Source organism: Strongylocentrotus purpuratus, unplaced genomic scaffold (genome assembly GCF_000002235.5).
Source record: "Strongylocentrotus purpuratus isolate Spur 01 unplaced genomic scaffold, Spur_5.0 spur5_scaffold_11, whole genome shotgun sequence".
Taxonomy (NCBI): Eukaryota; Metazoa; Echinodermata; class Echinoidea; order Camarodonta; family Strongylocentrotidae; genus Strongylocentrotus; species Strongylocentrotus purpuratus.
Genome location: NW_022145596.1, coordinates 99,852 through 116,118, shown reverse-complemented (window position 1 = coordinate 116,118; position 16,267 = coordinate 99,852). Strand labels below are relative to the sequence as shown.

The 16,267-nt window shown below is 37.7% G+C and overlaps 1 protein-coding gene and 1 long non-coding RNA gene across 2 annotated transcripts; both read right to left on the bottom strand.

The window, feature by feature from the left end:
* Positions 1-283: 283 nt before the first annotated feature.
* LOC115922341 lies at positions 284-1,169 on the bottom strand. The gene is made up of 2 exons (XM_030981222.1): positions 876-1,169; positions 284-588 (listed from the first exon to the last, which is right to left on the bottom strand). Exons 1-2 carry the CDS (start codon positions 979-981, stop codon positions 284-286), a joined length of 411 nt encoding a protein of 136 aa, XP_030837082.1. The 5' UTR covers positions 982-1,169.
* Positions 1,170-7,537: 6,368 nt separating this feature from the next.
* On the bottom strand, positions 7,538-8,419 carry LOC115922136. Its single transcript, XR_004063328.1, has 2 exons — positions 8,218-8,419; positions 7,538-7,628 (listed from the first exon to the last, which is right to left on the bottom strand). It is a non-coding gene; the product is annotated as an uncharacterized LOC115922136 (long non-coding RNA).
* Between the last annotated feature and the right edge of the window lie 7,848 nt (positions 8,420-16,267).

Below are 16,267 nucleotides of genomic sequence, written 5' to 3'. Positions count from 1 at the left end.
CTTGTCCTGATGTTAGTGGCGGTCTTGGTTGGAGACAAGCCCTAAATAGACGGCAGATTCTTAAGCAGCTGGATGACCAGGTACCCTTGACTCCTCCGTGATTTGGGCTGCCTGCCCATACACCCAAATTTGGTCTTTTGGGCGGCGCTTGAGTGTGATGATTCTGGCCTGAGGCAACATCCAAACAAAGTGTAGCCCCACTTGCTCTCGTACTTTTTAACAAAGTTGCAAACAGATCGATCATGCGTTGCTAGCTCACTTTTAGCTTTGTAAATTTGCTCTCTTATCTCTGCTGGGATAAGATGCTGCTCCCTTCTGTCAGCTTAACCAGATGCAAGGCGAGGGCTTCAATTTGCTCGAAACCAGGCAAGTGTAAGTGGCGGTTGCTCATCAGGACATCCTGCATAACGGGGCTGATCTCCTCTCTGACTTGCTCTTCCTTCGTCAGGACGGTGTGGTGAGCGCTGACGGCATCCATGTGGCTAGATGCTGAAATTACAGGAGCATCATTGGCTGCATCGTCTTCAATGCCTTCGTCTTCGTCCTTCTTGTCAACCTCTTCGTCTTCAGCCTTATGCTCCTCTTCGGCTGTAGGAAAAACAGATCAAAGAAAGAAAAACAAACAATAAGGTATCATGGTAAAACATTAGAATTCAGGCATGAATCTACCTCTGCTTCATTTCAGTCCTCCTCTCCAACTGTAGGGAAATCAGATATAGAACATGACATGAAATCATCATCAAATCAATTAAAACGACATTGATGATATCAGGCTCAGAGTAAATACGGTTTTAAAACATGGGGCATTGGGGATGTGATACCAACACCAGTTTGAAAATTTCCACACATACACAACCTGTGAAAGTATTTTTCACCTTTTTCCATGTAATATGCCTTTGATGAAAAGGACTTTGAAGACTGGGAGAAAGCAAACTCGACGCCGAGTAGCTCCTCCTCTTCAGCTTCGGTAGGTGGCTGCATGGGGGCGACAAAGTTTGGCTAAAAGAGATGATCCTTGCCAAACAGGATCTCAGCGTGGTCATTCATGCACTGTATTTGGCGTGGGACGGTGGTTGTTGTCGTTTTGCCCTTTTTCTCCGCCACTTTTAGCCTTTCCATCCTGCTATTCCACTGGACAGCAAAGGAAAGGAGGTAAACCTGCAAAATAAAGAAAAAACAAAAAACAAATATTGCTTAGAATGTAGATCACTTATAATGTTACTTATAATGTAAATGTATTGCTAGAGTATACACAGAAAAGAAAGTATCATACAAAAACAATCGTCAAAGGTTGATGTGATAAAGTTTTTACAAAAAAGGGATTAGCTCAGGCACTCAGCTTAAAATTATTGATACTGATTTGAGTGTTGGTAAGTTTTAGGATGTAATTATGCTTAAATATTCATCTGAAAGGGCCTGATGCCGCAACGATGTGATGGGACGGCATGGAGCAGGTGAGAGTGGAGACCCTCACGCGCGGTGTTACTGGCCCCACTCGTTCAGTATGCTGGTGAGGTACTGCATGGTACCCTGACCGTCACCATGTATTTGTTTCAGAATCTCCACAGCAAACAAAAGGAAAACAAATTAGAAAAATTAATTAATCTAATGACAAAGATGTATTACAATCATCATGCAAGTATAACATTGCTTTTAAAGATAAACTTGAGTACTGGTAATGCGATTGCGTTGTGAAAGAAAAGGTGTCGAATGGATCAGAAAAGTTGATGATAGAGCATGTAAGTAATGGTGTGTAATGCAAGGTTCTAGACTCATCAAAATCATCATAAATTTGGCAGAGTCTTGGTAAAGTAACAATCACTTACACAGATAGACGTATATGGGACAACACACATGGTGTCGGGGCTAGTACTACCCTGATTTCCTTATCTTTCTATGCTCATTTCTATGTCACTATACTATATTCCAAATATGAGCTCAAAATATTACCTCTATAAAGAGATATTGCAAGTTTAAATACACTCTCAATCAACATAAATGCGACTTGTGATTAAACTACTCGACCCCAAGTCCGACTTGGGTTCCATGTACTCTACCGAAATACTGGTTAAAATGTTTTTTTTGGTTGATTTGAAATATTCTAGTGGTACATGAATTATTCTTTAAGGTGATTGCTACATTTTATAAAAAGAAGTAAGATCAAGATCCATGTGTTTTAAGACTAAGGCCCCCCCCCCCCCCCCCCCCCCCGCAAAAAAAAAAATCATTTGGTTGTTCTCAACCCCCCGCTCGTCATTTTCGGGCTGCTCGATTTGCCAATTTCAGTGTTTTAAAACTCACAAACCGGCACGTTGCCACTAACAATGTATACAGACATATAAACTGGCACATTGCCATTTTCAATGTAAAGAGACTTATCAACAGAAACGTTGCCAATTTCAGTGCTTAAATACTTAGGAAAAGGCACGTTGCCATTTACAATGTATGAAGACATATCAACCGGCACGTTGCCAATTTTCAATGTAAAGAGACATAACAACCGGCATGTTGCCGTTTTCAATGTAAAGAGACATAACAACCGGCATGTTGCCGTTTTCAATGTAAAGAGACATAACAACCGGCATGTTCCCGTTTTCAATGTAAAGAGACATATCAACAGCAGCTTGCTATTTTCAATGTATGAAGACATGTCAATTGGCGCGTTGGCAATTTTTAATGCAAAAGACATATCAACCGGCATGTTGCCATTTTCAATGCAAAGAGAAATAACAACCAACATGTTACCATTTTTAATGTACAGAGACATATCAACAGCCACGTTGCCATTTTTCAATGTATAAAGACATCTCAACTTGCACGTTGCCATGGCAGGTTGCCTATTTTCAATGTAAAGAGACATATTAACTGGCACATTGCCAATTTCAGTGTTTTAAGGCTAATGAACCAGCATGTTGCCATAAACAATGTATATAAACATATAAAAAGGCACATTGACATTTTCAATGTATAAAGACATCTCAACCGGCACGTTGCCATTACCAATGTAGGAAGACATATCGAACAGCACCTTGCCAATTTCAGTGTTTTAAAACTCATAAACCGGCACGTTGCCACTTTAAGGCTAATAAATACTTAGGAAAAGGCACGTTGCCATTAACAACGTACGAAGACATATCAACCGGCACGTTGCCAATTTTCAATGTAAAGAGACATAACAACCGGCATGTTGCCGTTTTCAACGTAAAGGGCCATATTAACCGGCACATTGCCAATTTCAGTGTTTTAAGGCTTATGAACCAGCATGTTGCCATTAACAATGTACACAAACATATAAAAAGGCACATTGACATTTTCAATGTATAAAGACATCTCAACCGGCACGTTGCCATTACCAATGTAGGAAGACATATCAACCGGCACCTTGCCATTTTCAATGTATGAAGTCATATCAACTTGCACGTTGCCAATTTCAAATGCAAAAGACATATCGAACAGCACCTTGCCAATTTCAGTGTTTTAAAACTCATAAACCGGCACGTTGCCGCTTACAATGTATACAGACATATAAACCGGCACATTGCAAATTTCAACTAAAGAGACTTATCAACAGGCACGTTGCCAATTTCAGTGTTTAAATACTTAGGAAAAGGCACGTTGCCACTAACAATGTATACAGACATATCAACCGGCACATTGCCAATTTTCAATGTAAAGAGACATATTAACCGAGATATTGCCAATTTCAATGTATGAAGTCATATCAACTTGCACGTTGCCAATTTCAAATGCAAAAGACATATCGAACAGCACCTTGCCAATTTCAGTGTTTTAAAACTCACAAACCGGCATGTTGCCACTAACAATGTATACAGACATATAAACTGGCACATTGCCATTTTCAATGTAAAGAGACTTATCAACAGGCACGTTGCCAATTTCAGTGTTTAAATACTTACGAAAAGGCACGTTGCCATTAACAATGTACGAAGACATATCAACCGGCACGTTGCCAATTTTCAATGTAAAGAGACATAACAACCGGCATGTTGCCGTTTTCAACGTAAAGGGCCATATTAACCGGCACATTGCCAATTTCAGTGCTTTAAGGCTAATGAACCAGCATGTTACCATTAACAATGTATACAGACATATAAACGGCACATTGCCATTTTCAATGTAAAGAGACATAACAACCAGCATGTTGCCATTTTTCAATGTATAAAGACATATCAACCAGCACGTTGCCACTTTTCAATGTAAAGAGACATATTAACCGGCACATTGCCAATTTCAGTGTTTTAAGGCTTATGAACCAGCATGTTGCCATTAACAATGTACACAAACATATAAAAAGGCACATTGACATTTTCAATGTATAAAGACATCTCAACCGGCACGTTGCCATTACCAATGTAGGAAGACATATCAACCGGCACCTTGCCATTTTCAATGTATGAAGTCATATCAACTTGCACGTTGCCAATTTCAAATGCAAAAGACATATCGAACAGCACCTTGCCAATTTCAGTGTTTTAAAACTCATAAACCGGCACGTTGCCACTAACAATGTATACAGACATATAAACCGGCACATTGCAATTTTCAACTAAAGAGACTTATCAACAGGCACGTTGCCAATTTCAGTGTTTAAATACTTAGGAAAAGGCACGTTGCCACTAACAATGTATACAGACATATCAACCGGCACATTGCCAATTTTCAATGTAAAGAGACATATTAACCGAGATATTGCCAATTTCAATGTATGAAGTCATATCAACTTGCACGTTGCCAATTTCAAATGCAAAAGACATATCGAACAGCACCTTGCCAATTTCAGTGTTTTAAAACTCACAAACAGGCACGTTGCCACTAACAATGTATACAGACATATAAACTGGCACATTGCCATTTTCAATGTAAAGAGACTTATCAACAGGCACGTTGCCAATTTCAGTGTTCAAATACTTAGGAAAAGGCACGTTGCCATTAATAATGTACGAAGACATATCAACCAGCACGTTGCCAATTTTCAATGTAAAGAGACATAATCGGCATGTTGCCGTTTTCAATGTAAAGAGCCATATTAACCGGCACATTGCCAATTTCAGTGTTTTAAGGCTAAAGAACCAGCATGTTGCCATTAACAATGTATACAGACATATAAAAAGGCACATTGACATTTTCAATGTATAAAGACATCTCAACCGGCACGTTGCCATTACCAATGTAGGAAGACATATCAACCGGCACCTTGCCATTTTCAATGTAAAGAGACATAACAACCGGTATGTTGCCATTTTCAATGTAAAGAGACATATCAACAGCCATGTTGCTAATTTCAATGTGTAAAGACATTTCAATTGGCACATTGGCAATTTGTAATGCAAAAGACATATCAACCGGCACGTTGCCATTTTCAGTGTATGAAGACATATCAACCGACACCTGCCAATTTCAGAGTTTTAATACTAATGAAAAGGTCCGTTGCCACTAACAATGTATGAACACATTTTAACCGGCGCATTGTAAATTTTTAATTTAAAGGACATATTAACCAGCACGTTGCCTATTTTCAATGTAAAGAGACATATTAACCGGCACATTGCCAATTTCAGTGTTTTAAGGCTAAAGAACCAGCATGTTGCCATTAACAATGTATACAAACATATAAAAAGGCACATTGACATTTTCAATGTATAAAGACATCTCAACCGGCACGTTGCCATTACCAATGTAGGAAGACATATCAACCGGCACCTTGCCATTTTCAATGTATGAAGTCATATCAACTTGCACATTGCCAATTTCAAATGCAAAAGACATATCGAACAGCACCTTGCCAATTTCAGTGTTTTAAAACTCATAAACCGGCACGTTGACACTAACAATGTATACAGACATATAAACCGGCACATTGCCATTTTTAATGTAAAGAGACTGATCAACAGGCAAGTTGCCATTTTCAATGTATAAAGACATCTCAACCGGCACGTTGCCAATTTCAGTGTTTAAATACTTAGGAAAAAACACGTTGCCATTAACAATGTACGAAGACATAACAACCGACATGTTGCCGTTTTCAACGTAAAGAGACATAACAACCGGCATGTTGCCGTTTTCAACGTAAAGGGCCATATTAACCGGCACATTGCCAATTTCAGTGCTTTAAGGCTAATGAACCAGCATGTTGCCATTAACAATGTATACAGACATATAAACGGCACATTGCCATTTTCAATGTAAAGAGACATAACAACAGGCATGTTGCCATTTTTCAATGTATAAAGACATATCAACCGGCACGTTACCATTTTTTTAATGTAAAAGACATATCAACCAGCACGTTGCCAATTTTCAATGTAAAGAGACATATTAACCGGCCCATTGCCAATTTCAGTGCTTTAAGGCTAATGAACCAGCATGTTGCCATTAACAATGTATTCAGACATATAAACGGCACATTGCCATTTTCAATGTAAAGAGACATAACAGGCATGTTGCCATTTTTCAATGTATAAAGACATATCAACCGGCACGTTACCATTTTTTAATGTAAAAGACATATCAACCAGCACGTTGCCAATTTTCAATGTAAAGAGACATAACAACCGGCATGTTGCCGTTTTCAATGTAAAGAGCCATATTAACCGGCACATTGCCAATTTCAGTGTTTTAAGGCTAAAGAACCAGCATGTTGCCATTAACAATGTATACAGACATATAAAAAGGCACATTGACATTTTCAATGTATAAAAACATCTCAACCGGCACGTTGCCATTACCAATGTAGGAAGACATATCAACCGGCACCTTGCCATTTTCAATGTATGAAGTCATATCAACTTGCACGTTGCCAATTTCAAATGCAAAAGACATATCGAACAGCACCTTGCCAATTTCAGTGTTTTAAAACTCATAAACCGGCACGTTGCCACTAACAATGTATACAGACATATAAACCAGCACATTGCCATTTTCAATGTAAAGAGACATTTTATTGGCACGTTGCCAATTTTCAATGTAAAGAGACATAACAACCGGCATGTTGCCGTTTTCAGTGTAAAGAGACATAACAACCGGCATGTTGCCGTTTTCAATGTAAAGAGACATAGCAACAGCAGCATTGCTATTTTCAATGTATGAAGACATGTCAATTGGCGCATTGGCAATTTTTAATGCAAAAGACATATCAACCGGCACGTTGCCATTTTCAGTGTATGAAGACATATCAACCGACACCTTGCCAATTTCAGTGTTTTAATACTAACGAAAAGGCACATGCCATTAACAATGTATGAAGACATATCAACCGACACCTTGCCAATTTCAGAGTTTTAATACTAATGAAAAGGTCCCTTGCCACTAACAATGTATAAACACATTTTAACCGGCGCATTGTCAATTTTAATTTAAAGGACATATTAACCAGCACGTTGCCTATTTTCAATGTAAAGAGACATATTAACCGGCACATTGCCAATTTCAGTGTTTTAAGGCTAATGAACCAGCATGTTGCCATTAACAATGTATACAAACATATAAAAAGGCACATTGACATTTTCAATGTATAAAGACTGAAGAAACAGTCAATGAAAAGTCGTAGTAGGGTTGACTTGCTAATTTATTCTATGTCAACTAATTCCATCACACTTGCTCCGTGAAAACTGTATGAACAAAACATGATAAAGAAAAAGAACAGATTATAAGTAATTGTTCATACAGGCATTTTCGAATACATGTGTATAAATAATATCATCAGTTCGCCTATTAAATGCAGTGATTAATAACAAATGAATTTCTTCTCTTTGTCTCTAATCATTTGTGTATATGCAATTATCTATAAACAATACCTTCACTCAAGTCACGTGACCAATATTCGTGGTAGATAGTTTGAATCACAAAGACTTATTAGCATAACGCATATCAATGACTGCGTCCTTCTTATAGCGGACACGTCATTCGTATCGTTAATATCGTATACCTATTTACGTGCATACAATTAACATTGCCTTACGTAGCACCCTAGCTTACACTCTATATCGTATATATCGTATACCTGTTTTACGTGCATCTAATTTGCATATATATAACGTCCACTACAGCCGTATACGGTATCATACGTGTCCGTGCATACACTAATACTACACACACCATTCATTATCACTTAAGCATATTAGATTACATTCATATCATCATTTCTCATTATTTATACTATTTATACTCGTTATACATTAATATATCGAATTAACGAACCTTCTTGCCTCCTTATTGTTGCAAACGGGTTGGCTTCGTATCAATAACAGGTGTAATTTAGGACAAGATTTCGGAGCGAACATCCAATTCGTTGCTACTGCTATGTCGGAATTAGGAAAGCGTAGATGGCACTATTTCAGCCCATGACGTAAGTCAGAATACTCCTTTTTGTCAGATAAACTAACTCTCATAAACGATCACATTAACAAAGACATCTCAACCGGCACGTTGCCATTTCCAATGTAGGAAGACATATCAACCGGCACCTTGCCATTTTCAATGTATGAAGTCATATCAACTTGCACATTGCCAATTTCAAATGCAAAAGACATATCGAACAGCACCTTGCCAATTTCAGTGTTTTAAAACTCATAAACCGGCACGTTGACACTAACAATGTATACAGCCATATAAACCGGCACATTGCCATTTTTAATGTAAAGAGACTGATCAACAGGCAAGTTGCCATTTTCAATGTATAAAGACATCTCAACGGCACGTTGCCATTACCAATGCACGAAGACATATCAACCGGCACATTGCCAATTTTCAATGTAAAGAGACATAACAACCGGCATGTTGCCGTTTTCAATGTAAAGCAACCGGCATGTTGCCATTTTCAATGTAAAGAGCCATATTAACCGGCACATTGCCAATTTCAGTGTTTTAAGGCTAATGAACGAGCATGTTGCCATTAACAATGTATACAGACATATAAACGGCACATTGCCATTTTCAATGTAAAGAGACATAACAACCAGCATGTTGCCATTTTTCAATGTATAAAGACATATCAACCAGCACGTTGCCTATTTTCAATGTAAAGAGACATATTAACTGGCACATTGCCAATTTCAGTGTTTTAAGGCTAATGAACCAGCATGTTGCCATTAACAATGTATTCAAACATATAAAAAAGCACATTGACATTTTCAATGTATAAAAACATCTCAACCGGCACGTTGCCATTACCAATGTAGGAAGACATATCAACCGGCACCCTGCCATTTTCAATGTATGAAGTCATATCAACTTGCACGTTGCCAATTTCAAATGCAAAAGACATATCGAACAGCACCTTGCCAATTTCAGTGTTTTAAAACTCACAAACCGGCACGTTGCCACTAACAATGTATCGGACATATAAACCGGCACATTGCCATTTTCAATGTAAAGAGACTGATCAACAGGCACGTTGCCAATTTCAGTGTTTAAATACTTAGGAAAAGGCACGTTGCCACTAATAATGTATGAAGACATATCAACCGGCACGTTGCCAATTTTCAATGTAAAGACACATTTAAATTGGCACGTTGCCAATTTTCAATGTAAAGAGAAATATTAACCGAGACATTGCCAATTTCAATATATGAAGTCATATCAACTTGCACGTTGCCAATTTCAGATGCAAAAGACATATAAACAGCACCTTGCCAATTTCAGTGTTTTAAAACTCACAAACCGGCACGTTGCCACTAACAATGTATACAGACATATAAACTGGCACATTGCCATTTTCAATGTCAAGAGACTTATCAACAGGCACGTTGCCAATTTCAGTGTTTAAATACTTAGGAAAAGGCACATTGCCACTAACAATGTATACAGACATTTCAACCGGCACGTTGCCAATTTTCAATGTAAAGAGACATTTAAATTGGCACGTTGCCAATTTTCAATGTAAAGAGAAATATTAACCGAGACATTGCCAATTTCAATGTATGAAGTCATATCAACTTGCACGTTGCCAATTTCAAATGCAAAGGACATATCGAACAGCAACTTGCCAATTTCAGTGTTTTAAAACTCACAAACCGGCACGTTGTCACTAACAATGTATACAGACATATAAACTGGCACATTGCCATTTTCAGTGTAAAGAGACTTATCAATAGGCACTTTGCCAATTTTCAATGTAAAGAGACATATTAACCGAGACATTGCGAATTTTAATGTACGAAGACATATAAACTGGCACATTGCCATTTTCAATGTAAAGAGACTTATCAACAGGCACGTTGCCAATTTCAGTGTTTAAATACTTAGGAAAAGGCACGTTGCCATTAACAATGCACGAAGACATATCAACCGGCACGTTGCCAATTTTCAATGTAAAGAGACATAACAACCGGCATGTTGCAGTTTTAACGTAAAGAGACATAACAACCGGCATGTTGCCGTTTTCAACGTAAAGGGCCATATTAACCGGCACATTGCCAATTTCAGTGCTTTAAGGCTAATGAACCAGCATGTTGCCATTAACAATGTATACAGACATATAAACGGCACATTGCCATTTTCAATGTAAAGAGACATAACAACAGGCATGTTGCCATTTTTCAATGTATAAAGACATATCAACCGGCACGTTACCATTTTTTTAATGTAAAAGACATATCAACCAGCACGTTGCCAATTTTCAATGTAAAGAGACATATTAACCGGCCCATTGCCAATTTCAGTGCTTTAAGGCTAATGAACCAGCATGTTGCCATTAACAATATATTCAGACATATAAACGGCACATTGCCATTTTCAATGTAAAGAGACATAACAACAGGCATGTTGCCATTTTTCAATGTATAAAGACATATCAACCGGCACGTTACCATTTTTTAATGTAAAAGACATATCAACCAGCACGTTGCCAATTTTCAATGTAAAGAGACATAACAACCGGCATGTTGCCGTTTTCAATGTAAAGAGCCATATTAACCGGCACATTGCCAATTTCAGTGTTTTAAGGCTAAAGAACCAGCATGTTGCCATTAACAATGTATACAGACATATAAAAAGGCACATTGACATTTTCAATGTATAAAGACATCTCAACCGGCACGTTGCCATTACCAATGTAGGAAGACATATCAACCGGCACCTTGCCATTTTCAATGTATGAAGTCATATCAACTTGCACGTTGCCAATTTCAAATGCAAAAGACATATCGAACAGCACCTTGCCAATTTCAGTGTTTTAAAACTCATAAACCGGCACGTTGCCACTAACAATGTATACAGACATATAAACCGGCACATTGCCATTTTCAATGTAAAGAGACATTTCATTGGCACGTTGCCAATTTTCAATGTAAAGAGACATAACAACCGGCATGTTGCCGTTTTCAGTGTAAAGACACATAACAACCGGCATGTTGCCGTTTTCAATGTAAAGAGACATAGCAACAGCAGCATTGCTATTTTCAATGTATGAAGACATGTCAATTGGCGCATTGGCAATTTTTAATGCAAAAGACATATCAACCGGCACGTTGCCATTTTCAGTGTATAAAGACATATCAACCGACACCTTGCCAATTTCAGTGTTTAATAGTAACGAAAAGGCACATTGCCATTAACAATGTATGAAGACATATCAACCGACACCTTGCCAATTTCAGAGTTTTAATACTAATGAAAAGGTCCGTTGCCACTAACAATGTATAAACACATTTTAACCGGCGCATTGTCAATTTTTAATTTAAAGGACATATTAACCAGCACGTTGCCTATTTTCAATGTAAAGAGACATATTAACCGGCACATTGCCAATTTCAGTGTTTTAAGGCTAATGAACCAGCATGTTGCCATTAACAATGTATACAAACATATAAAAAGGCACATTGACATTTTTAATGTATAAAGACATCTCAACCGGCACGTTGCCATTACCAATGTAGGAAGACATATCAACCGGCACCTTGCCATTTTCAATGTATGAAGTCATATCAACTTGCACGTTGCCAATTTCAAATGCAAAAGACATATCGAACAGCCCTTGCCAATTTCAGTGTTTTAAAACTCATAAACCGGCACGTTGCCACTAACAATGTATACAGACATATAAACCGGCACATTGCCATTTTTAATGTAAAGAGACTGATCAACAGGCACGTTGCCAATTTCAGTGTTTAAATACTTAGTAAAAGGCACGTTGCCACTAATAATGTATGAAGACATATCAACCGGCACGTTGCCAATTTTCAATGTAAAGACACATTTAAATTGGCACGTTGCCAATTTTCAATGTAAAGAGAAATATTAACCGAGACATTGCCAATTTCAATGTATGAAGTCATATCAACTTGCACGTTGCCAATTTCAAATGCAAAAGACATATCGAACAGCACCTTGCTAATTTCAGTGTTTTAAAACTCACAAACCGGCACGTTGTCACTAACAATGTATACAGATATATAAACTGGCACATTGCCATTTTCAATGTAAAGAGACTTATCAACAGGCACGTTGCCAATTTCAGTGTTTAAATACTTAGGAAAAGGCACGTTGCTATTAATAATGTAGGAAGACATATCAACCGGCACCTTGCGTTTTTTCAATGTATGAAGTCATATCAACTTGCACGTTGCCAATTTCAAATGCAAAAAACATATCGAACAGCACCTTGCCAATTTCAGTGTTTTAAAAGTCACAAACCGGCACGTTGCCACTAACAATGTATACAGACATACAAACTTGCACATTGCCATTTTTAATGTAAAGAGACTTATCAACAGTGCACGTTGCCAATTTTAGTGTTTAAATACTTAGGAAAAGGCATGTTGCCATTAACAATGCACGAAGACATATCAACCGGCACGTTGCCAATTTTCAATGTAAAGAGCAAAACAACCGGCATGTTGCCGTTTTCAATGTAAAGCAACCGGCATGTTGCCATTTTCAATGTAAAGAGCCATATTAACCGGCACATTGCCAATTTCAGTGTTTTAAGGCTAATGAACCAGCATGTTGCCATTAACAATGTATTCAAACATATAAAAAAGCACATTGACATTTTCAATGTATAAAGACATCTCAACCGGCACGTTGCCATTACCAATGTAGGAAGACATATCAACCGGCACCCTGCCATTTTCAATGTATGAAGTCATATCAACTTGCACGTTGCCAATTTCAAATGCAAAAGACATATCGAACAGCACCTTGCCAATTTCAGTGTTTTAAAACTCATAAACCGGCACGTTGTCACTAACAATGTATACAGACATATAAACTGGCACATTGCCATTTTCAGTGTAAAGAGACTTATCAATAGGCACGTTGCCAATTTTCAATGTAAAGAGACATATTAACCAAGACATTGTAAATTTCAATTCATGAAGTCACATCAACTTGCACGTTGCCAATTTCAAATGCAAAAGACATTTCGAACAGCACCTTGCCAATTTCAGTGTTTTAAAACTCACAAACTGGCACGTTGCCACTAACAATGTATACAGACATATAAACTGGCACATTGCCATTTTCAATGTAAAGAGACTTATCAACAGGCACGTTGCCAATTTCAGTGTTTAAATACTTAGGAAAAGGCATGTTGCCATTAATAATGCACGAAGACATATCAACCGGCACGTTGCCAATTTTCAATGTAAAGAGACATAACAACCGGCATGTTGCCGTTTTCAATGTAAAGCAACCGGCACGTTGCCATTACCAATGTAAAGAGCCATATTAACCGGCACATTGCCAATTTCAGTGTTTTAAGGCTAATGAACCAGCATGTTGCCATTAACAATGTATACAGACATATAAACGGCACATTGCCATTTTCAATGTAAAGAGACATAACAACCAGCATGTTGCCATTTTTCAATGTATAAAGACATATCGAACAGCACCTTGCCAATTTCAGTGTTTTTAAACTCATAAACCGGCACGTTGCCACTAACAATGTATACAGACATATAAACCGGCACGTTGCCAATTTTCAATGTAAAGAGACATTTAAATTGGCACGTTGCCAATTTCAATGTATGAAGACATATCAATCGGCACGTTGCCAATTTTCAATGTAAAGAGACATTTAAATTGGCACGTTGCCAATTTTCAATGTAAAGAGAAATATTAACCGAGACATTGCCAATTTCAATGTATGAAGTCATATTAACTTGCACGTTGCCAATTTCAAATGCAAAAGACATATCAACCGGCACGTTGCCAATTTTCAATGTAAAGAGACATAAAAACCGGCATGTTGCCGTTTTCAATGTAAAGAGACATAGCAACCGGCATGTTGCCATTTTCAATGTAAAGAGCCATATTAACCGGCACATTGCCAATTTCAGAGTTTTAAGGCTAATGAACCAGCATGTTGCCATTAACAATGTATACAGACTTATAAATGGCACATTGCCATTTTCAATGTAAAGAGACATAACAACCGCCATGTTGCCATTTTTCAATGTATAAAGACATATTAACCGGCACGTTGCCAATTTCAGTGTTTTAAGGCTAATGAACCAGCATGTTGCCATTAACAATGTATACAAACATATAAAAAAGGCACATTGACATTTTCAATGTATAAAGACATCTCAACCGGCACGTTGCCATTACCAATGTAGGAAGACATATCAACCGGCACCTTGCGATTTTCAATGTATGAAGTCATATCAACTTGCAAGTTGCCAATTTCAAATGCAAAAGACATATCGAACAGCACCTTGCCAATTTCAGTGTTTTAAAAGTCATAAACCGGCACGTTGCCACTAACAATGTATACAGACATATAAACCGGCACATTGCCATTTTCAATGTAAAGAGACTTATCAACAGGCACGTTGCCAATTTCAGTGTTTAAATACTTAGAAAAAGGCACGTTGCCACTAACAATGTATACAGACATTTCAACCGGCACGTTGCCAATTTTCAATGTAAAGAGACATTTAAATTGGCACGTTGCCAATTTCAATGTATGAAGTCATATCAACTTGCACGTTGCGAATTTTAAATGCAAAAAACATATCGAACAGCACCTTGCCAATTTCAGTGTTTTAAAACTCACAAACCGGCACGTTGCCACTAACAATGTATACAGACATACAAACTTGCACATTGCCATTTTTAATGTAAAGAGACTTATCAACAGTGCACGTTGCCAATTTGAGTGTTTAAATACTTAGGAAAAGGCATGTTGCCATTAACAATGCACGAAGACATATCAACCGGCACGTTGCCCATTTTAAATGTAAAGAGACATAACAACCAGCATGTTGCCGTTTTTAACGTAAAGGGCCATATTAACCGGCACATTGCCTATTTTCAATGTAAAGAGACATAACAACCAGCATGTTGCCATTTTTCAATGTATAAAGACATATCAACCAGCACGTTGCCTATTTTCAATGTAAAGAGACATATTAACTGGCACATTGCCAATTTCAGTCTTTTAAGGCTAATGAACCAGCATGTTGCCATTAACAATGTATTCAAACATATAAAAAAGCACATTGACATTTTCAATGTATGAAGACATATCAACCGGCACGTTGCCAATTTTCAATGTAAAGAGACATTTAAATTGGCACGTTGCCAATTTTCAATGTAAAGAGAAATATTAACCGAGACATTGCCAATTTCAATGTATGAAGTCATATTAACTTGCACGTTGCCAATTTCAAATGCAAAAGACATATCAACCGGCACGTTGCCAATTTTCAATGTAAAGAGACATAAAAACCGGCATGTTGCCGTTTTCAATGTAAAGAGACATAGCAACCGGCATGTTGCCATTTTCAATGTAAAGAGCCATATTAACCGGCACATTGCCAATTTCAGAGTTTTAAGGCTAATGAACCAGCATGTTGCCATTAACAATGTATACAGACTTATAAATGGCACATTGCCATTTTCAATGTAAAGAGACATAACAACCGCCATGTTGCCATTTTTCAATGTATAAAGACATATTAACCGGCACGTTGCCAATTTCAGTGTTTTAAGGCTAATGAACCAGCATGTTGCCATTAACAATGTATACAAACATATAAAAAAGGCACATTGACATTTTCAATGTATAAAGACATCTCAACCGGCACGTTGCCATTACCAATGTAGGAAGACATATCAACCGGCACCTTGCGATTTTCAATGTATGAAGTCATATCAACTTGCAAGTTGCCAATTTCAAATGCAAAAGACATATCGAACAGCACCTTGCCAATTTCAGTGTTTTAAAAGTCATAAACCGGCACGTTGCCACTAACAATGTATACAGACATATAAACCGGCACATTGCCATTTTCAATGTAAA